Raw genomic sequence first — 22,579 nt, 5'->3', positions numbered from 1 at the left:
CTGCCCGGCAGGCAGCCGGGGCGGCGGGGCCGAGCGCGCGCGATGCCTCACTTCACCGTGGTGCCGGTGGACGGGCCGAGGCGCGGCGACTATGACAACCTCGAGGGTCTCAGTTGGGTGGACTACGGGGAGCGCGCGGAGCGGGAGGACTCGGACGGTGAGGGCGCGCGGGGTGGGGGCCTTGGCGGGGGCAGGGGAGCGGGCCACGCGTGGCCCGCGCTCGCACATACATCCGAACCGTGAGAGCACACGTCGATGCGGGCCCAACTTTTGTTAGCCTGCGCTGCCGCTACCTCCCTCGCTTCGCTGGCGCAGACACTATTTCCCTGGGCCCCCGGCGCCCGCGGCTGGGCTGCCCTCCCCACCCCAGCTCCTCCCATGCGGGCCGCGGGCGGGGGCTGCAGACGTGGCCGACTAAGGAGGCCAGGCCAGTGGGGCCGCCCGGATAGTGAATACCGCCGAGCACCCCCATCTCTGGCCCTTCCCGGATGGGAGCACAGCCACGTCTCGGACCCCAGTTCCTCCACCTTCTGTGAACCTCCCCCAGCCTCCTCTCGCCTCGCCTGTCCATTTGCGCTTCAGTGACTCTTTCCCAGAGAATAACCTACCCTCTCTCCTCCCCCAGCCGTATGGTGCCAGGCTTTGCCTGCCTGAGGGGGTCTGTGGCTAACTGCCTGTGAGCGCACTCGTGTTGATCCCACCTTGGGGCTGTAGGTACAGTGGGCATCTGTAGAGCACTCCACAGAACCAGGCTTGTCTAGGCGCTTCACGTGAATTAACTCGTTTAATCCTCCCAATTTCTCTCATGGGATGGGTCCTGTTACTCACACTTAGGAAGGAGTGAACTGAAGAGTGGAGCAGTTATATAATTTGCCTCAAGGGATTCAAACCCAGGCTTAAGAAACTCCAGCACCCTCTTAACCTAGGTGTTAGAACTGAGCTTAAAGGTATATCCACCCCCCCCCTTCTCCCAGGTTCCTGCCTCCCTCCAGACGGCTTTCTCCACCTCCCACCACGAGAGGCCAGGGGTGGGGGTGGGGGAGCTGTCATTGCCGAGACTCACTCTTGGAAAATGTGTCTGTACATATAGCAGCAGCATATGTATGTGCTTGTGCAAGTGTGTAGCTGTGGCTCTCACACCTGACTGCTATGTGTGGAGATGGCACCGGACAGTGGTGTGGGCTGCTGCACATGTAGGTTTTACAGGCTTGATGGTGTGTGCATGCACACACCCCACCTCCACCCCCTGCCCCGAGCCTTGTTCCAGTGGTCAGCAAGAGCCAGCATCCCCTGCTTCCCTGTTAGCTCTGGAAGGCTCTTCTCCCCCAGAGGCTGGGCCAGCCTGCATCCCTAGGATCAGCCTAGGATCAGCCTTGCAGCTGCGGGCCAGCAGAATGAGCCTAGCCTCTGGCCCCGCCTTGGCCTCTCAGGGTGTCTGGAGGGACCTGGAGGCACATTGGCTGCGTCCTGCTAGGTCCCTCCAAGCCGGACGAGCTCCTCCCACTATCCCCTTCCTTCTTCTCTTGCTCCTTTGCAGCCAGAACTTGGCTGTGTCTGCGGTATGGGGGACACAATGCGCCCTGGTGAGTGCTTACGATCCTTCTTGGTGGGTACTGCAAAGGGTCAAAGGGCACAAAACAGCCTCAGATCCATCTCGTGGGGCCACACCAACCTGGTACCTGAATCTCTCAAGGCCCCTACTTCTGCTCCAAGGGGTGCAGATGGGCCTCTCATCCAGCCCACTATGGCCTGTGGGCAGGGGTGGGGAGCTTCCAGAGGGGTACCTCTGGCAGATACCTGTGAGCACGGGGATGAGGAATCTCACCTGGGCCCCCAGTTATAGCTGGTGTGTTCACAGCTGCTGGTAAGGACACACATATATGTGTACCTCACAGGTAGTCCCCAAGGCCCACACCATGCTCTGATTCACTGGGGGTCTCAGGTTGGTATTTGAGCAGCTTTGGCCTGGCAGGCATGCCCAGACCTGCCCTGGAATTTTTGGAATAGCTGAAGGCCGTACAGACATCCAGGCACTGCTTAGGTCCCTGCACATTCCCACAGTTCTGTTGGAGCTGTCATTAAACAAGTCTTTGGGAAAATCCAAGGAATGACTGGCGCCAGATTGTCCCTTTTCTGATGCATCTGGGTAGTTGGAAGAGTGGCTGTTACTTATCTCTACTTCATAGAAGAGGAAACCAAAGCAGCACAGAGAGGGTAAGCAGATTGCCCTGGGGTCACACAGAAGGAGGTTCTGGAATCGAAGCCAGGCAAATTGCAATCCCCAGTCACTCTTCTCTAGTTAAAGGCTTGTAGTGCACCCTGGGATGAACTGGGACCCAGAGTAGGAGTAGGAAACCTGAAGGTTAGCACTCACCTGGTTCTAGTGGATCCTGGGACCCAGGTTTGGGCCCTCTCACTGGGTGACCTTGTCTCTGACTCTCTCTGAGCCTTATTTCGTTGTTACTAAAAGGGGGCAAATGGTATCTACTGAAGTGTTGCTGTGAGGACTAAACACAACTCTTAGATGGGCTCTCAGCCACTCTGGAGTCATGGCTGAAAGGACAAGGGATTGGCTAGGTTTTGGAGGAGTATTCACAGGCACTTTGGGAGGACTGCTACATGCTGAACTCTGCAGTTTTTGGATACTAGTGCGGTTTTCCTCAGACAGACCGGCAACAGTGGTGGGATAGACTGAAGTGCATGAGTTTAGCATAATTTATCATTTATTTCCAACCTACTTCCACAAAAGGGTCAGAAGAGATAAATGCAACAAAAGTGACTCCCCAAAGGACTGTCACTGTCAGATCATAACCATGAAGAGGAAGAGGGCAAGGATGAGATGAGACAGATGGTGACTGCATCTAAAGAGTATATTTAGCTTAGAGATTCCTGGCAGTCAGTGCACGAAGGGAAATAAGATGGGCTCTATAGTTGCCATTTTCTGACAAAATGAAGCATCTGATTCATTTAGGGCAGACACTTTTTTTGTTTTGGTTTGGTTTTTTGGTCACAAAACCCAAGAGTACGTTTCAGAGGGCTTCTCACTGAAGGGCTGGTAATATAACGAGCACTGTTACTAGGTTTTCTGATTTTTCTTGTGGCTCTTTATCCTGATCTTGAACAAATATCAAGGGCACGGCAAATGTCAGAGGGCATCTGAGGAGCTAAATGACCCCCTGAGGCTTTAACATGACTCGGTGGGCTGGCTTGACCTCCCGCTGCCTTTGTCACTGTGTTGTTGACGTTGACCTACACACAATCGTGTAGCTCATGAGACTGAGCAGCTTGGCTCACTTAGCTACTCCAGGTTACTGAATGAGGCAACGTACTGTTTTCACATGCTGTGGGAAGGAAGAGCTGACTTTGCCCTGAAAATTGTCATCGACACGCTTTACTTCTCAGTCTCTGGGTCATAAAGAATCCATAGTACAGCACCTACTGAGTTTTGTTGCCTCAGAGAAGGCAAGTTAAACCTTATACCAATGGCGAGAGGATATATCAGATGGACAATGAATCATTCAGCATTCTTAGCTCCAAACAAGAGAAGTGACTTTTGGGCATTTAACCAGAGGAGGCCGACAGATAGCTCTCACAGAACAAGGCATGGCCAGTGCGTGGCTGGAACATTCCACTAGTCTGAGTCGGTGATGACAATTCTGTTGCCACCTCCATCAATGGACACCAGGCTAACACTGCTGCCACAGTTATTGCCATCCAACACCAACATGGCTCTTTTGAACTAAGATGAGAGATTTCCATTTGCTATGAGGCCTCTAGGCACTACAGCAGTTGCCATACCGTCTTGAGGAGGGGGTGGGGGGGAAGCATTTAACGATTAGAAAAGGAGCCCTTCATGTCTTCTGCCTGCTCAGTGGAAAACTGGGAATGTCACCCACCGAAACTAACAAAGGATAAAGTTTGGAAAACAGGGCAATCAGAAAAAACAGACAAGCTTTGAGACTTGAGTCAGGTTTATTAAAAAAAAAAAAAACAAAAACAAAAACAAAAAAACTCATCTGGCTCCTTTCTGGGAGGTTTCCTTGGCAGGAGACACTCTGACCAGCCCCAGGGTGGATGCATGGAAGCTGGTAATGGCCGTGCACTTAGTCTGGGGCAAGTCCCTGAGATCTGGGGACAGAGAGACCAACAGGGCTCCCGCTAGTAGCCCTTGCTCAGTGCAAGAGCCACCTAATCCGGCTTTGGTAGGGCTTTCTTAGGAGACCCTTGATGGCTTCTTGCAACTACTTCCGCCCGCTGGACAGCCCTTGCCCCTCTTCCCAGCATGCCCCGGGTTGCCGTCCAGGACGCCTCCGCGTGGTGCATGGTGGGATAGCTAGCAGGGGGCCCGCTGGCCATGGCAGCTGAAGGCGCCCCGTGTAGCTTCATTTATCTGGAAGGCAGCACCCAGTCATGCCCTGAGGACGCCGAGCCCTTGGCGCCTAGCACGCTGGGTATTCCAGATAGGCCTGGGAAAGAGGAGTTGGGGCACAGGGGTGGGGGTGGTCTGAGGGCAGGCTAGAGTCTGGCCACGCCCCCCCAAGCTGGCTCCTCCCCTCAGCGTTAACACGTGGTTGTGCCAGTATGCCTCGGGCCTTCCCACCCATGCCCTAGGGCAAATGATGCGCACTCTTTTGATCGTTTACCGCCCTGGCCATTCCGGCCCTTCACGGAGGCTGTCAGGGTACGCTGGTGAGCCTGAGGCCCAGCCTGGTAACACTGGCCCCTGAAGTGCTCCACAGAGATGATGTTTTGTGGGCTGGCTTGTTGGGCTGGTGTGCTAGGGGCTCAGGAGGCATTCCCTAACTGGGATTCTGCCCCTCTCTCTTCACAGGACATGGCAACCACAGAGAGAGCAGCCCTTTCCTTTGTCCCTTGGAGGCTTCCAGAGGAAGTGACTACTACGACAGGAACCTGGCACTGTTTGAGGTAGCTGAAGAGCCATTCTGGGCCACAGGTGTGGCAGGCAGGTGGGAGTGGGGGCAGGAGCCTTTCACAACTCAGACCTTAGCTAAGCAGGCAGTCTGGACAGTTATGTCACCTAATGTCTCGGCTCCTCCTTCAGTCTCCCTTTGTCTGTTTCCCTTGGCCCTTTGAGCTGAAACTGCTCTCCCAGAGGCCACTCACAATCCCACACCATCGCCGCCTCCATGGGTGATTTCCACGTAGCCCCTCAGCAAGGTAACCATCTGTCAGGATTTCTCCTCTCAGGATTTCTTTTTTTCCCCTTTACTCACAGTATTTCTCTTTCTTCCCTCTCCTGTGAACTCTTCCTTGTCCTCTCTGGTTGGCTCCGCTGACTCTGTCCTCGTGTTTACAGAGGCCTGGTCCTTCTTACTGGATCTACTTTCTCTCTCCACACCTGCAGCCTCATTGGACACCTGTCTGGAAACATTCCCAGTTTTATGCCTCTGAACTTGAGTTTTATCCTTTTCAGACTCAAACTCAGAAGTTGGATGGAGATTTTTAAGACATGGTTTAGGCCTCTAAACTCTGACACACATTCAGCTAACTGTCCCATGAGAATCTCCTGGGCTTCTCAATCTCCACATGCCCCAAAAGACCTCCATCTTCACTTCTCACTCCAAACCGGTTTCTCCTTGTGTGTAGGGTCAGAAGGGAGCTGACAGGGAAAAACTAAATGTGGGCAAGACGTAGGTAGACCTACGGTGCTGGGGAGGGTGCAGGAACAGGGAAAGCCTAGACTCAGGTGGCGGTTGGGGAGCCTGAGCCCTGGAAGGCCTCCTGGCCTAGAAAGCAGCAAATTTCTGCAGCAAAGGCTTTGACCTGGCTCCACCCCAAGATGGGCCAGGATCCTACCTTGGGGATTGAGGTGTGTTACAAGGCCTGGGGCCTGGGGGTAAGACTATCTGTTTAGCTCAGGGTTTGGGCAAATAAGAGAGACTTCACTTGTTCCAGGCATCCCCCTTTTGGCTTCCTTGGTCACTGTGATGACTTTTTTATGGGAGAGTTGAGGGCAGACGTGAGTCCCAGAGGCCCACTTATAGCTGGAAGGGAGCCAGGCAGAACAGGCAGGATGAAGTGTGCCATTCGCCTGTCTGCCAGGCCTGCCCTGCCCTGCCCTCACCCCTGAGGCAGGTCTTTTTCATAAATGCGCTGGTAGTGATTGTAGCCAAGATGAGGCAGAGAGAAGCAGTCACTGGGCTGAGTCTTTGAGTGGCACGTGCTGGGGTGTGGCACCCACACCTGCCCAGTAGGCTGGCTTGGGCTTCCCCAGGCAAGAGTGGCATCAGGCCCAGGCCTGCCTGAGGGCTTACAAGGGGACAGAGGCCAGGCTGCTGGCCACCACAGGTAGCCTGGCACTGGCCAGGCCCATTGCCAGATTACCCTGTGGCTCTGTTTACAGGAAGAGCTGGACATCCGCCCAAAGGTATCCTCTCTCCTGGGCAAGCTCGTCAGCTACACCAACCTCACACAGGGCGCCAAGGAACATGAGGAAGCTGAGAGTGGGGAGGGCACCCGCCGGAGAGCAGCCAAGGTAAGCTGGTCAGGGGCAGCAGAGGGGCCATTGCCAGGAAGACTGACTCAACACTCTGGAATTGGCAGTTGTGAGCAACCCAGGGGAAGTGGGTACCAGGTATGGTGAGCATGGATGATGGGCACTAAGTGCCTTGGGCTCAAGAAAGCTTTAAGGGGTGGGCTAAAGAGGAGACCCTGAAGGGGACAGAGGGCTGGGTAGGCCCTCAGCAATGATAGTGAGAGTGACAGCTGCTTTTTCTCTGACCTCTGTGTGTGACATCATGCTCAGCAGTGGACTTGGGTTCTTGCATTGTCATCTTTACGACAAAGCTATGAAACGTGCTACTTTCACCCTTAGTTTACAGATAAGGAAATTGAGTGTCAGGGGTGTTAAGTGACTCACCTAAGGTGACTCAGCCAGACAAGATAATTGTGTACACTAGAAGGCAGATTTGTGGATTCACCGTGAGCTATACTACCGTAGAAGGCCAGAGCTCTGGCTCCATCCGTCAGGATAGATGAGGGTGTTACCTTGGGAATCAGGAACCTGGTTGTCCATTGGGACTGTGTAACCAGGTGACCAAAACCTACCCATCACTGTGTTGCCTCCATTGGCAGACTTCTCCAACAGCCCCTGTGTTCCTTGAGTGCCAGGGTTAGGGGGGTGATTGGAACAAAACACTGCCTCTTGGGGCTTCCCTATCCCTCTCCTGGCCCCATCCCCCATTGCTATCCAGGCCTCTGGCCCTCCAGCCCTCCTCTCTCTTCAGAATGACTTTACATGTCTTTGCTCAGCTCCCCTATAGGTGGGGCTCAGTTTAACTGAAGACTGGAGGGTTGTTTTTTTTTTACATTTTCAATTTGGAGGCAAGGAGCCCTCCCTCTCCCTTACTGACTCCCTGAGGTTTGGGAAATAGCTGTGGCTTAGAAGGAGGTTGGGTTTGGCTGGTACCAGCTGTAGTGTTCTTGCTGGAGTTCAGCACAGACCAAAGAAATTCTTGGTTGGGATAAACTGGGGACCCAGCCTCAGGCCTGGTCATGAAATGTGGACCTTGAAGGGGTGGCCCAAGGAGAGGGTAGATGAGGCCATTGTGCACCCCTCACTTTACTCCTCCAGGAGGCAAACAAGCCCCCACTTCAGGGAGGGCAGCTGAGATCTTGAGGTCACACAGACTGGACCCCCACCCTATCCTGCTGGTTGTGATTTTGCTGTCGTTTTCTGGACTGCACATGGCAGAGAACCCTGAGTATCCCTGGCTATCCTTATTTAGCCCTGCAGGGGGTAGCCTCTGAGTGTTGCCTGCAGTGGATGGTAGAATCCTTTAAAAATTTTTTTTTATTTTTTATTTTTTATTTTGAAAGAGAGAGAGAAGGAGAGAGCTCATGAGCAAGGCAAGGGCAGAGGGGGAGAGAGGGACAGAATCCCAAAATGGGCTTGATCCCATAATGTGAGCCGAAATCAAGGGTCAGATGCTTATCCAACAGAGTCACTCAGGTGTCCTCTTTTTAAAATTGTATGTATGTATGTATGTATGTATTGAGAGAGAGAGAGAGAGGTAGAATCCTTGATAAGAGCCTCTCTTTGTTCCTTAGGCCAAGTCCAGGGAGCTGGTGACGAGGAGTAAAAAGGTCCCTGAGAAAGGCTAGTGCACATCCCAACAGGACTGTCACAAGGAAGTCTGGGTTGGTAAAGGGTCATGGTCCCTTAGCTTTATGAGGAGGCTTTCAGGATGTTGGGGCTCAGTTTCAGCTTACCTGCCCAGCTTATTGGCCCTAGGGTTAGGATGTGGGAGGATAGCAAGGCTGTCTCAGTTCCAGTGGTTTTTCCTATGGAGGAAGGAGAAGGCTGGTCCAGTCCCTAGTGAGTCAGCAGGTATCTAGGGAGTTGGAGCTACTGAGCTGTGGTCCTCACCCAGGATGGGTCCGAGCAGGGCAATCATGAAAGGAGGCATAAAGCAGGAAGGGTGGGCCCCCAACCAGACCCAAGGCAGCCTCTCCATGGCAGCTGCTCTGGCTCTGGCCTGATGACCTTCGCAGGCTGCCAGAGGTTATTTGGGGATGCAGAAAGCATTTCCGGCCCTGCCCTTTCCCACACTGCCCTTTCCCCAGAGTGACTCAGCTTAGAATGGGGGTAGGGCTGGGAGCTGCCACTATCCAGTGTGTGGTCCAGGGCCTCGGTGAAGGGCTCAGAGCCCAGATAAGGTGTCACCAGTTCAAGGGTCCATTTGTTTTTACTTGTGCCTTTCCAGGCTCTTCTGAGGTCCCTTTAGACTGCACAGAGATCCTGCCCCAGGCCTGGACCCTTTAGAAAAGTTCCTGTGGCCACATAGTTCTCTTTCCCACCCCACTCCAGCTTGCTGGGTCTGTGGTGGAAGCTCTTAGGGCCCTGCTACCCTAGGCTGCATTCGTGGGGGCTCAGTTTTTCAAAAGATGCTAGCCTTGCCTCTTGTGTCAGCTTCTGCCCTGGCCTCCTGGCTGGCTCCTACTCTGCCCTTAGAAAGTTGAGAAATCCTGCCTGGATTTGCCCACTGGACCTTCCTTACCTGATCTTCACCTTGAGTTTTTATTGTTTATGCAGGATTTTCCTAGCAGGTTATCCCAGGGGCCTTCCAAGACACCACTCACTGGGCTCAGGACCACCTTCTGGGTACCTTTGGGGCCTACTCATGATAGAAAAGTAAACAAACCAAGTATAACCCGCTATGGTCATGAGACATTCGAGTGAACTGTTACCATGACCTATAGTGACTACTGTGCTAAGAAAAGTGTATCAGATGTGTTGAGGGGATGCAAGAGGAAGTACCAACTCACCCTAAGGCAACCCAGGAGAAGTTCCCAGAAGGGGTAACAGTTAAAGCCCCCTGAAGGTGTAACTGAAGAGTTTGCCAGGCAATGAGGCAGGACTGACCCTTCGAGGCAGAGATGAGCACACGTCATCAGGGGCTGAAGCTGTCAAAGAAGGTGATGGGGCATACCTGGTGGCCCAAACTGGGGAGTCTGGCGCACACTGTGGATTATAGGAGAGACAATGCAGAGGGTTTTCAACAGGGATGATGAGATTGGACTTGGTATTCAGTGACCCTCTATGGCCGCAGAGTGGGCTGGAGTGTAGAGAGGTCGACAGGCACCGGAAGGCACCATCCAGGTGCCACAGGTATAGTGCCCCAGGTTCAAGGGGCTGAGGCTGAAGTAAGGCAGGCTGATTTAGGGCAGCTTGGGAGGCAGACTGGGCAGGACTTAGTATCCACCTGGACTGGAGTTGACTGGAGTTGAAGGCTGGAGAGGGAGTCCCAGGGACAACTTCTTGGACTCTGACATGGGTGACATGACACCTGCTGGGTGAGATGGTGGGCATCAGGACAGACCTTTCTTTCCAGAAGTTTAGCAGAAAAGAGGAAGGGAAGGGAGCAGTACCTTGAAGGGGAGGTGAGGCTCAAAAGCTCACAGGTGGGGTTTTGAAAAGAAGCAGGTTTTGTACCTTTCCAGTCCCAAACACCTTCATATATGGAAATCAACATAGATACCCCAGCTGTCACCCACCCGCCCTGTGCTCCCCAGGACTTACACTTGGGATTTCCCTCTCCAACCTATTCTCTGATAAAACACCCTGGGAATAAGGGGATTCTGAGTGATCAGAGGCTGACCTTCCATGGTGCACCTGAGACCCCCTGATGTTCTTTGTTCCCCCCCTCCCTTTTTGCTTCACAGGCACCCAGTATGGGCACCCTAATGGGGGTGTACCTGCCCTGCCTACAGAATATCTTCGGGGTTATCCTGTTCTTGCGGCTGACCTGGATGGTGGGCACGGCCGGTGTGTTGCAGGCTCTCCTCGTCGTGCTCATCTGCTGCTGCTGTGTGAGTATCCTCACCGGGGTGCGGGCCACAGCCCCTTCACAGAGCCCACCCGGCTGAGCTGCTCACCTAAGCCCTCCTTCCCACAGACTTTGCTGACGGCCATCTCCATGAGTGCCATCGCCACCAACGGTGTGGTTCCAGGTGGGTAAGCGCCACCCAAGCCTGATGGGAAGAAGGGGCCCAGGATCTGCCTTGACATGCCCAGGAACCCTCATTGCCAAGCCACGCCCTCCTTCCCCCCAAATAGTTCTCTGGTGAGGGCGTATTTGCTGACTCTGACGGTGCCAACACTTAGGAGCATCCTTGCTTGACAGAGTTTGAGATTGCTGTTATGTTTTATGTTTTGTTTGTTTAGTTTAAAAGTAATTTTTTTAAAGCGTACTGGGACTGACAAAGAAGATGATGGAACACATAGGATGGCCCAAACCAAAAGTCTGGACACTATGGATTATAGGATAGACAATGTAGAAGGTTTTCATTTTCAGCAGGGATAATGAGATTGCACTTAGTTCTCAGAGACCCCATTTATTTACTTATTCAACCATTAAAAACAATTTTTTTTAATGTTTACTTTTGAGAGAAAGGGAGAGAGAATGATAGGGGGAGGGGCAGAGATTGTGAGACAGAGGATCTGAAGCGGGCTCTGTGCTGAGAGCAGAGAGCCCAATGTGTGGCTCGAACTCATGAGCCGTGAGGTCATAACCTGAGCTGAAGTCAGACGATTCACTGATTGAGCCACCCAGGAACCCCTATTTAACCATTTTTTCAAAAGTTTTAATTTATTTGTTATTTTGAGAGAGAGGGTGAGAGCATGAGCGGGGAAGGGGCAGAGAGAGAGGGAGAGAGAGAATCCCAAGCAGGCTCCATGGTGTCAGTGCAGAGCCCAACTTGGGGCTTGAATCCATGGACCTTGAGATCATGACCTCAGCAGAAATCAAGAGCCAGATGCTTAACCAACTGAGCCACCCAGGTGCCCCTATTCAACTATTTTTTACACTGATGTGGATTTCTGAATATGTATTTTATTTTTTGGATCATAATCTAGCACTATCGTTATTTATTTTGTTGCAAATGAATATTGAAGAATAATTTCTTCAAACTGTTTCACTTTGGCTGCTTCGCTATTCAGGTGGGCTTCTGTGTCTGGATTTTTTTTTTTTTAATTTTTTTTTCACGTTTTTATTTATTTTTGGGACAGAGAGAGACAGAGCATGAACAGGGGAGGGGCAGAGAGAGAGGGAGACACAGAATCGGAAACAGGCTCCAGGCTCCGAGCCATCAGCCCAGAGCCTGACGCGGGGCTCGAACTCACGGACCGCGAGATCGTGACCTGGCTGAAGTCGGACGCTTAACCGACTGCGCCACCCAGGCGCCCCTGGATTTTTTTTTTTTAATAACAGCTTTATTAGTAGTCATGTAAAAGTAATAGGGGGAAAAAGGGAATATATGATTACCATAAAAAGGTTTGAAAATGAAGAAAAATATTTAAAAGAAAATTGAAAGAATCCATAATCCCACCATCCTGAGTTAGAAACAGTTTATTTGGTTATTTAAACAGAATTGGTAGGATACCTATACCTGTACCTAATATATATGGATTTTTCTCCTGCTCTTGGGATCTATTTCTCCACTGTTGTAAACACTGTCATTAGCAGCTTTGCACACAGATCTCTGTTCACAACCCTGTCAGTCCCTTAAGGAGAAGATCCTAGAGTTAGGATTACAGCATGGTGGCAGGCCCTGTGCTGGGCCCTGGGAACAAAAAAATGACAACACAGCCCTTGCCTTTGTCTGGAGGAGTCAGACTAACAGACACAGCCCTAGGGAAGGGTAAGGGAGGCTGAGATGGGACATACTTAGCTAGAGGAGGCTGTAGGGACTGGCCCGAGTGCAGGGAGTTGGAGGACAGTGGGCCAGCACTGGAGCACTGCTGTGGATTAGAGCTGCCCTAGCAAAGCAGTCATTTTACTGGCCCATGCTGGGTGTTGGAATCAGATGGGAGAGGGGTTCAGCCCCAGCCTGGCCACTTACTAACCACACAGCCTTGGGCAAACCTCCCAACCCTCTGTTCATCTGTAAGTGGGAAAAACAGTCCCTGTCACACTGGGTGGTTGTGAGGGGTTGTCTTGGGGGAAACCCCCTTACAGAAGAACCAGCCTTGACTTTCTCTGTTGTAGCCGGGGGCTCCTATTTCATGATTTCCCGCTCGCTGGGGCCAGAATTTGGAGGCGCTGTGGGCCTGTGCTTCTACCTGGGAACAACATTTGCTGCAGCCATGTACATCCTAGGTGCCATTGAGATCTTGCTGGTGAGTTAGGCTAAGCTCTGGCCAATTCTGGTCTTCTGCATGTAGTCCCTTTCCTATTGGTTCAGGCTGCTCATGCTCCCCTCACCTCTGGCCAAGGTCTGGGGCTTCTAATATGAAAGGCCTTCTCGAGGGAGAAAGATCTGTGCTCACGCCAGTCTCCCCTTCAACCCTTACCAGTTTGGGCCAGGCAGGGAAGGGGCCTGGCTGCCTTCACCTTGGCCCTAAGTGTTCCACCCATCTGGGCATATTTCAGCCATAGCAGGTGGTCTGTAAACTGTTGCATTTAACTGAGTGATCTTGGTGATCATACAGAGCCTACTTCCTGGGCTTGTGTAGACTCTGGCCAGGTCTGTCTCCCCCAGGGCTCTATGCCAAGGATCTATGTTGTCCTCATCCCTAAACCAGGGTGAACAGGACTTTGTCTGGAGGCCAGTGCCCCTTCCATGAGCCCCATGTGTGCTCTGACTCAGCTTCCCCCTCCCCACTGGACTTCCCCAGCTGGTGAAGAAGAGATGGAGGGGTAGTGGGGAGTGCAGGGTAACCAGTGCCCACCCCTGGAGATCCAGACAGTAGATGTTTAGAGGAACTGCCTGGCTACTCCCACCTCCAGGTTCTTTGCCTGTAGAATGGCTCTGCTCCTGGATCTCTTCTGGGGTAGGGGAGGGGGGTTGTTTTTTGTTTTTCTATTTCCCACATTCCTACATTTATTATTTGGATTTTTTCTCTAAGGAAAATGTGTCCTCTCCCCATTTACTTATTTAACCGTGTATTTATATCAGTGTGGACTCCTGGATATTTATTTTATTCTTTGGCTCACAACCCAATACTATCATTTATTATTGTTGGCTGTTTATTTGTTGGTTGTTTAGCTATTCAGGTTGTCTCCTGTGTCTGAATTTATTTTATTTTATTTTATTTTATTTTATTTTATTTTAAAAAATTTTTTTTCAACGTTTATTTTATTTTTGAGACAGAGAGAGACAGAGCATGAACAGGGGAGGGGCAGAGAGAGAGGGAGACACAGAATCTGAAACAGGCTGCAGGCTCTGAGCGGTCAGCACAGAGCCCGAAGCGGGGCTCGAACCCACGGGCCGCGAGATCATGACCTGAGCCAGTCAGACGCTCAACCGACCAAGCCACCCAGGCGCCCCTGAATTCTTTTTTTTTTAAATAATAGCTTTATTAAGATATAATTCACATACCATATGATTCACTACCTATTTAAAGTATACAAGTTAAGGGGCGCCTGGGTGGCGCAGTCGGTTAAGCGTCCGACTTCAGCCAGGTCACGATCTCGCGGTCCGTGAGTTCGAGCCCCGCGTCAGGCTCTGGGCTGATGGCTCAGAGCCTGGAGCCTGTTTCCGATTCTGTGTCTCCCTCTCTCTCTGCCCCTCCCCCGTTCATGCTCTGTCTCTCTCTGTCCCAAAAATAAATAAATGTTGAAAGTATACAAGTTAATGGTTTTTAGTATATTCACAGTTGTGCAACCATCACCACAATCGAATTTGGAACATTGTCATCCCCCCAAGAAGAAGAAACCCCATACTTGTTGGTAGTCACTCCCCATTCCCCCCAGCCCTAGGCAACCATTAATTTGCTTTCTGTCATTGATCACATTTATACATTGTGGACATTTCATATAAATGGACTCATATACTATGGTTTTTTTGTGTCTTTTTCTGAATATTAAAGGAAAAAGAAAACCAAAATGACAGGACTCACTTTCCAAATAGGAAGATCGAACTTTCTTTATCTGTCTTGTTTCAGACCTACATTGCCCCACCAGCTGCCATTTTTTACCCAGCGGGTGCTCATGATACATCAAGTGCCACCTTGAATAATATGCGGGTATATGGGACCATTTTTCTGACCTTCATGACCCTAGTGGTGTTTGTTGGTGTCAAGTATGTGAACAAATTTGCCTCACTCTTCCTGGCCTGTGTGATCATCTCCATCCTGTCCATCTATGCCGGGGGCATCAAGTCAATTTTTGACCCTCCTGTGTTTCCGTAAGTAACCTGGGAATACCTCCAGACATTGCACTGACATTCCTCCCAAGTAGTGGCCTTTGATGCCATGAGTCCCGAGACTGCAGGATGGGCCTCTAGCTGAGCAGGTGCTGATGCTTCTGCTACCCCCCCCACCCCCCACAGAGTGTGCATGCTGGGCAACAGGACCCTGTCCCGGGACCAGTTTGACGTCTGTGCCAAGACGGCCATGGTGAACAATGAGACAGTGGCCACCCAGCTATGGAAACTCTTCTGCCACAGCCCCAACCTTACCACTGATTCCTGTGACCCCTACTTCCTGGTCAACAATGTGACCGAGATCCCTGGCATCCCTGGTGCGGCTGCTGGTGTGCTCCAGGGTGCGTCCTCCCTCCCATCCTCCTGCTTCTGACCCACAGGCTGAGCAGGAGGCAGGCAGTAGAGCACAGAGCTGTCCTTGTGTGGCCAGCTCAGGAAGGGGGGCAGGTCTGGCTGCCTTCCCAGCCCAGCAGTGTCCTCTCAGCCTGGCTCCTGGCAGCTAGGTTTTGAGTGAAAAGAGCCTGTTTGGCCAGTATCCCAGGCATGCAGCAGCCCCCAGAAAGTTCTGGCAGCCCCTCTCCCCAGTCACCAGCCCCTGACGCTGCCTGGGATTGTTCTCACAAGAGCCATAAAGGGCCTCTGTCTAGGAGGCAGGCAGTGGTGACGCTCTGGCCGATGGTGGTTCAGCCACCTTTGCCTGTCAGACCTCTAGCCAGAAGAGCTCCTTCCCTGTGGCTGATGCTACCCCACCCCATCCTGAACCCCCAGAGCCTCTCACATCTGCAGCCTCTGGCTGGGCTGCCCCAAACTGCCCCTGGGAAGTAAGTGGGGCTGCGGTAGTGATACTGCTGCCCCCACAGAAAACCTGTGGAGTGCCTACCTGGAGAAGGGCGAGGTCGTGGAGAAGCACGGACTGCCTTCCACAGATGCCCTTGGCCTGAAGGAGAGCCTGCCCCTGTACGTGGTGGCTGACATCGCCACATCCTTCACCGTGCTGGTCGGCATCTTCTTTCCCTCCGTAACAGGTGAGTACTTCTTGCCCACCCACCCAGCCCTGCCCTGTCTCCCAGGGGAGCCCCTGAGGATGTCTTGTTTTTGGAGGCATTATGGCTGGCTCAAACCGCTCCGGGGACCTCCGGGATGCCCAGAAGTCCATTCCTGTGGGGACCATTCTGGCCATTGTTACGACCTCCCTTGTGTGTATCCTTTCCCGGGCCTGGAGTGGGCGGGGAGAGGGGCGGGAGGCACTCACCTACGTGTAAGTTACCAGCTGGCACTCACAGACATACCACACACGTGTGGACACATACACACCTTACTCTTCACGTGCATCCGCTTGAGGGGTGTGTGCACAACACGAAATCCTCAGCTGCGTCTACTGGCTAAGGCTAGTAGGACAAGGGGCGTGTGGGTTCTGTGTGGGGAATGAGTGGGGACAACAGTGGCAGCAGAGGCCTAGCTTTCCTTGACACAGCTACAGACTTCAGCAGCGTGGTTCTCTTTGGCGCCTGCATCGAGGGTGTGGTACTCCGGGACAAGTGAGTGACCTGGGCCCCTCCCTGTGGAAGGGGGCTCAGCTTTTGCCTGCCCTGACACCAGCTCCCCTCGTGTGCGTGGTCCCACACATGTCCTCAGGCTGCTGGTTGCCAATGGTGGTCTGTGCCACCAGGTGAGTCCGGCCCCACCAGGACTTTTTCTTCTGAGAGGATGGTGACATCAGGACCAGGGCTGGGCTGAGGGAGAGGATAGGGGCTGGTGGACTAGCCTTCTCTGCTGAGGGGCCAGAGCTCTGCCCACCATAGCCATCCTTCCTGACTGCTGACATCCCTCGCTCTGGGCAGCCCCACCCAGGGCTTGGGGGCTCCTTGCCTGGAGCATGGCCTGAGCCTGGCCCCTGCAGGTACGGTGATGGCGTCAGCAGGAACCTGGTGGTGGGCACATTGGCCTGGCCTTCGCCCTGGGTCATCGTCATCGGCTCCTTCTTCTCAACTTGTGGTGCCGGCCTACAAAGCCTCACTGGGGCACCACGCCTATTGCAGGCCATCGCCAAGGACAACATCATTCCCTTCCTCAGGGTGAGCCCATCTGCACTCCCCCATAGCCTGGGTACTGCGGGTCTCTCACACTGGCTGGGGTAGAGGGGTAGTGGATATGGATGCATTGCATCCTGCTGGGGTCTGTGGTGGGGCCTCTGGTGGCCCCAGGGCCACGTAACCTTCCATGGGAAGTTGCTGAGGGCTGCCCTGGCCCTGCCCTGATGTTGGCAGAGCTCCTTGTGGCCACAATCCTCAGGGCCTGTCTATGGCTCATCCATAACAGAGAGGCCCGGAGAGATGGGAGGGGAGAGAAACTTGTGGTACCTATTGGGACAGGTGTGGGTGTGACCTGAGCCCCAGAGGGGGAACTTGGGGATGATGGAGGCCAGGCTGTGGCTTATGGCCCAAGGTGTGGGATGGGGGTGATGGGACCAGCTTCTTCCCTCACTGACCCTGCTCACTCTGGTGTATGCAGGTATTTGGCCATGGAAAGGCAAATGGTGAACCAACGTGGGCACTCCTCCTGACGGCACTCATTGCTGAGCTGGGCATCCTCATCGCTTCCCTTGACATGGTGGCCCCCATTCTATCCATGTGAGCTGGGGGGCAGGACAGGGGAATGGTCTTGGGAAGGGCTCCACGCACCCTCAGCACCCCTCAGCCAAGGGCCCTAGCACCTCCCTATGACTCTGTCTCGTGTTGAGGATGCAGCTGGGAGACGTGTCAGGCTGTATGGGGAGAAGTGTGCATGGCAGAACGCAGCCTACCTCTACATGCAGGAGTGAGCCTGGCACTTATGCAGGAGTTTTACAGAGACCAACAGGTCCCACACTCCTCCATGGGAGACTCCCAGAGCGAACAGCCAGAGCCCTCCCCTCCCGGACACAGCAAGCACCTAGTGCCTAGTGCCTTGAGGAAGCCACCACTGCTCCACCCATCTGTTTTAGAAGTTGTTTGCTTTTACTTTGTTATTTTTAATTTTTTTTTAATGTTTATATTTGAGACAGAGACAGAACGTGAGCAGGGGAGGGGCAGAGATAGAGAGGGAGACACAGAATCTGAAACAGGCTCCAGGCTCTGAGCGGTCAGCACAGAGCCCGATGCGGGGCTCGAATCCACGAACTGTGAGATCATGACCTGAGCCGAAGTCAGACACTCAACCGACTGAGCCACCCAGGTGCCCCAGAAGTTGTTTGCTTTTAAAAGTTCTGTAGTCGGCTAGGCATTTGAGATCCCCAGTGCCCTGCGGGAGGTGATCAGCAGGTGGCAATTTCTGGGGATCCCTGAGGCAGAGCTCATGTGGTTACTGTGTTCACCTCTGCCAGTGGCTACTCCATTTCTCCTCACACATCTCATTCTATTGCCCATGTTCCCTCTTGCTTGCTCGGTTATCACAGGACTACTACTCACTGCCCCAGTCAACCTATAGGCCTGAAAGGTCCTCCTTCCCCCTGGAGGTAGCCCCCCCAGCCTCAGCCAGGCCTGCCAAAGTCAGTCTTCTCTTATTCCCCACTGCAGCCCCGCTCCACCAGTGCATAAATGCACACCTGAAACTGTTCTTGCCACCGTCATAGGGTGGTGACCCCTCACTGCCCAAGCCAGAGCATGTATCTCAGCCTTTATCAGGTGGCTCTTCCTTGCAGCCCTAATGGGACTGACCATTTCCCCCTTCTGGGGGTTTCTGCCCCTGACCTGCCCTCTCTAGTAAGACTTCCTGCCTTCTTGTCTGCCCTTTCTTTCCAGCCAGCTGAAGGGCTCACGCAGCAGGCCTCGCCCATGTCCCAGTCTCCTACACCCACCACGGTATCCCTCAAGCATCTCTAGTTCAGTGTATGCCAAATGACCCTTTTGTATTCCCTTGAGGTTCTCTTCTCCACACTCATGACAGCCCCTCATCCAACTGGTCACCCAGGCCAGAGGCCTGAATATTGTCCAGCCATCTCCAGACACTGAGCAGTCCTCAGCACCATCCTTTCCACTGTTCCCCCTGCCTGCAGCCCACCTTCCCACCTTGTCAACCTGTGGACACTTGCCCGTCCTCTAAGACCTGGCTCTGTGGATGCCCTTACAGAAGTCCCATCTGCCTCAGGCTGTGAGGCTGAGGAGACCTGGCTGAGCCCACATAGGGCAGGGCCTTGACACTCAGTTCCTAGTTCAGCTCCAGCCTGGGGAAGATCATGTATATCAGGCACCTGGATCCCAAGGAGGCCGCTCTGTACCAACTATTCCCTGTGCTGCAGGTTCTTTCTGATGTGTTACCTGTTTGTGAACCTGGCTTGCGCTGTGCAGACACTCCTAAGGACACCCAATTGGCGGCCACGGTTCAAGTACTATCACTGGTAAGTGCCAGCTGGACCTCTGAGCCAAGTCCTCTGACACAAGAACTTTGAGGGAAGCTAGGAGCCCCATCCAGGCTGGAGTTTGAATTTCAGGGACAGTGTTTGCTATTGGTGAGAGATTGGGGGGTTGGAGGCTTGGCTTGGGGCCCTACTGATCTTTCCTGATTCTGGCCCTTCCCCACTCTGGCCCAGGGCGCTATCCTTCCTGGGCATGAGCCTCTGCCTGGCCCTTATGTTTGTCTCCTCCTGGTACTATGCCCTGGTCGCCATGCTCATTGCGGGCATGATCTACAAGTACATTGAATACCAAGGGTGAGTGCGGGGCTGCCACCTGGCTGGGACAAGTGGGGTAGTCTGTATGCTGGGTTTGGGGGAGCTGAGCCATCTTTCACTAGCCACCATGGGTGCGGGGCTGGGGGTCTGTGACTTGGGGGGCTGGCTGCCTTCCATCTCACATACACATGGACAGAATCCCATGGGTGGGCCCGGGGCTCATCAGCTTGTGGTTGGCCCCTGCAGGGCCGAGAAGGAGTGGGGTGATGGGATCCGAGGGCTGTCCTTGAGTGCTGCCCGCTATGCACTGTTACGGCTAGAGGAGGGGCCTCCTCACACGAAGAACTGGCGGTGAGTTCACATCCAGACTGACAGGAGCCACTCAAGGTACTCAGGGGGTTGCTGTGAGGGTGGGAGGGTCAAGAGGTGCTGGTTCTCCCTCCCTAGTCCATGTTCCCTGTCCTGGGGTTGCCAGTGGTGCCCTTGGATCCCTGCTACTCACACTGGTGGGGGCATGTGAGCTGAGAAGGGAAGAAGAGGGGCTTCCTGGAAACCTCTGGCCCAGGTCTCAGGCTCCCCATCTGGCCACTGCAGGCCTCAGCTGCTGGTGCTGCTGAAGCTAGACGAGGACCTTCACGTGAAGTACCCACGGCTCCTCACTTTCGCCTCCCAGCTTAAGGCTGGCAAGGGCCTGACCATCGTCGGTTCTGTCATCCAGGGCAGCTTCTTGGAGAGCTATGGCGAGGCCCAGGCTGCTGAGCAGGTGCCTGCTGTAGGGGGTGGGGAGCTGACTAGAGGTGTCTGGGCTGCAGCTGGCTCCTAGGAGAAGGGGACTAATCCTGACCAGCCAGGTGGACCGCACTGCTGCCACGTGAGAGCTGGAGCAAGGGGGTATGGCTGTCCCATCTTAAAAACACGGCCTCTGGGTGGGCAGCTTACCTGCTTCTCCTCCCCCACCCGCACCTCCAAGTCATTCCGTTGGGAGGGAACCCAGGAGAGGGAATGCTAATGGCCTCGCCTTCTGACCCTGGTATGTTTCCTACAGACAATCAAGAATATGATGGAGATTGAGAAGGTGAAGGGCTTCTGCCAGGTGGTGGTAGCCAGCAAGGTGCGAGAGGGGCTGGCCCACCTCATCCAGTCTTGTGGCCTGGGTGGCATGAGGCATAACTCTGTGGTGCTGGGCTGGCCCTATGGCTGGCGACAGAGCGAGGACCCACGTGCCTGGAAGACCTTTATTGGTTTGTGATGGGAAAGATAGGTCCTGGGCTCGGCTGTGTGGGAGAGGAGCTGGGGATCAGGTGAGGGCAGAGGCCAGAGGGCCATGGGCTGGCAGTCAGCAGTGGCCTTCTTCCCCAGACACTGTGCGCTGCACCACAGCAGCGCACTTGGCCCTGCTCGTGCCCAAGAACATCGCCTTCTACCCCAGCAACCATGAGCGCTACCTAGAGGGCCACATTGATGTGTGGTGGATTGTGCACGACGGTGGCATGCTTATGCTTTTGCCCTTTCTGCTGCGCCAGCACAAGGTGGGCCTGGTGGGTGGGCCCTGGTGGCAAGCGCTGGGCCCTTGGAGGGGTGGAATGTGACTAAACCACCCACCTGCTCCCGTGCCACAGGTGTGGAGGAAGTGCCGGATGCGCATCTTTACGGTGGCCCAGATGGATGACAACAGCATCCAGATGAAGAAGGATCTGGCCATCTTCCTGTACCACCTACGCCTTGAGGCAGAGGTGGAGGTGGTAGAGATGGTGAGTCACCTGCCCCTGTGGCCCTGTGGATACCCTGTCCCATGCAGCCCATTCTTCATGGCCCACTCTCTCCCTAGCATAACAGCGACATCTCTGCATATACCTATGAGCGGACACTAATGATGGAACAGCGGTCCCAGATGCTGCGGCAGATGAGGCTGACCAAGACAGAGCGGGAGCGAGAAGTCAGTGGCTTTCTTGTTTGGGGCAGGGGTGGGTGGCAGGTCAGGCCTTTGGAGACACCATTAGTTTGGGACATCAGAATGAGGCCCTCCTTTTCCCATGGAACTGAGGCCACCTCCTCTGATTTTCCTCAGGCCCAGCTGGTCAAGGACCGGCACTCAGCCCTGCGCCTGGAGAGCCTGTACTCGGACGAGGAAGATGACTCTGCAGCTGGGGCTGACAAGATCCAGATGACATGGACTCGGGACAAGTACATGGCAGCTGAGTCCTGGGACCCCAGCCACGCCCCTGACAATTTCCGGGAGCTGGTGCATATTAAACCGTGAGTGCAGCAAGAATGGACCCAACCACACTGGAGTGTGGGGGTGGGATGGGGCCGTACACAGTCTTTGGGGGGGCCAGAGGTGGGGCCCACGATCAGCTGCATTACCTGCAGGGACCAGTCCAATGTGCGGCGCATGCACACCGCTGTGAAGCTCAATGAAGTCATTGTCACTCGCTCCCACGATGCCCGCCTGGTCCTACTGAACATGCCTGGCCCACCCAAGAACAGCGAAGGTGATGAGAACTGTATCCTTTTGTGGAGAGGCAGGCAGTGGGGAGGTGGACACACAGGAGGTCAGGCCAGGAGCTCTTCTCTCTAGATGAGGGGGTGAGAGCTTACCCCAGCCCTGACTAGTAGGCCAGATTTCCCTGGGTGCCCTTGGTCCTGGTGCTGCCTCCTTGACCTGATGCTCTACAGACATGGAGTTCCTGGAGGTGCTGACCGAAGGCCTTGAGCGTGTGCTGTTGGTGCGTGGCGGTGGCCGTGAAGTGATCACCATCTATTCCTGAGCCTCATATACACTTGTGGCTTAGAGTGGAGGTGTCCAGGGTAACAGCCCCCTCCCAGCACCCACCCACCAGCCCTGCTTTGCCTGGCCCTGCCCCGGACCCAGCTTTGCTAGGTCTCCTTGGAGACTGGGACTGGGCCTGGCAATGGAGAAGGATCCAAGGTACTGACGGACCCTGAGAGGTTTGGGGACTTTCCCATCCAGCACCCCAGGAGAGGACTGGTGGGAGCTGATGTGGGATTTGAAGGCAGCCTGCCCAGGAATGCTATTTATTGCATATTTATTGTTTGGATGTCACCATCAGAGAGGAGGGGAAGGGTGGTGAGGGAGGGGGGTCTGGCCCAGCCCACCTGCAGGAAGATCTGGCTCAGGCTACTGTGGGCAGGGACCCCCACGGAGCAAAGCGCAATGGAACTGTCCAGCTGAGGCCTGACTTTTTTCAATAAAACATTGTGTACTTCTGGGCCTCCTACTGCCCCGTCTCTGTTTCCCCTGGC

General features: G+C 54.0%; 1 protein-coding gene across 2 annotated transcripts; it reads left to right on the top strand.

Moving 5' to 3' along the window:
• The first annotated feature begins 42 nt into the window (after positions 1–42).
• Positions 43–22,547, top strand: SLC12A4 (solute carrier family 12 member 4). Of its 2 annotated transcripts, none has more exons than XM_040498418.1 (24): positions 43–157; positions 4,832–4,926; positions 6,365–6,496; positions 10,186–10,332; positions 10,419–10,473; positions 12,510–12,640; positions 14,408–14,649; positions 14,794–15,008; positions 15,528–15,692; positions 15,769–15,867; positions 16,148–16,205; positions 16,568–16,742; positions 17,179–17,297; positions 18,944–19,042; positions 19,235–19,354; positions 19,562–19,666; positions 19,910–20,078; positions 20,361–20,556; positions 20,675–20,844; positions 20,935–21,066; positions 21,144–21,251; positions 21,384–21,571; positions 21,686–21,819; positions 21,992–22,547. In XM_040498418.1, the coding sequence occupies exons 1-24, from the start codon at positions 43–45 to the stop codon at positions 22,081–22,083; spliced, it is 3,261 nt and encodes a 1,086-aa protein (XP_040354352.1). In that variant the 3' UTR covers positions 22,084–22,547. The 2 variants fall into 2 exon arrangements, with proteins under 2 accessions (XP_040354352.1, XP_040354353.1); XM_040498419.1 differs by lacking the exon at positions 43–157 and adding an exon at positions 1,547–1,583 and having other exon boundaries at positions 21,992–22,083.
• The last annotated feature ends 32 nt before the right edge of the window (positions 22,548–22,579 follow it).

Source organism: Herpailurus yagouaroundi, unplaced genomic scaffold (genome assembly GCF_014898765.1).
Source record: "Herpailurus yagouaroundi ecotype Mexico unplaced genomic scaffold, PumYag 190, whole genome shotgun sequence".
Lineage (NCBI taxonomy): Eukaryota > Metazoa > Chordata > Mammalia > Carnivora > Felidae > Herpailurus > Herpailurus yagouaroundi.
Note: the sequence above shows the minus strand (reverse complement) of the source record. Positions and strands in the feature narration are given on the sequence as shown.

Coding starts and splice junctions, on each gene's coding strand:
- SLC12A4 (XM_040498418.1), top strand. CDS start 43: ATGCCTCACTTCACCGTGGTGCCGGTGGACGGGCCGAGGCGCGGCGAC. Junction 15,009..15,527: donor GGCTGCTGGTGTGCTCCAGG/GTGCGTCCTCCC, acceptor CTGCCCCCACAG/AAAACCTGTGGAGTGCCTAC. Junction 21,252..21,383: donor AGACAGAGCGGGAGCGAGAA/GTCAGTGGCTTT, acceptor GATTTTCCTCAG/GCCCAGCTGGTCAAGGACCG.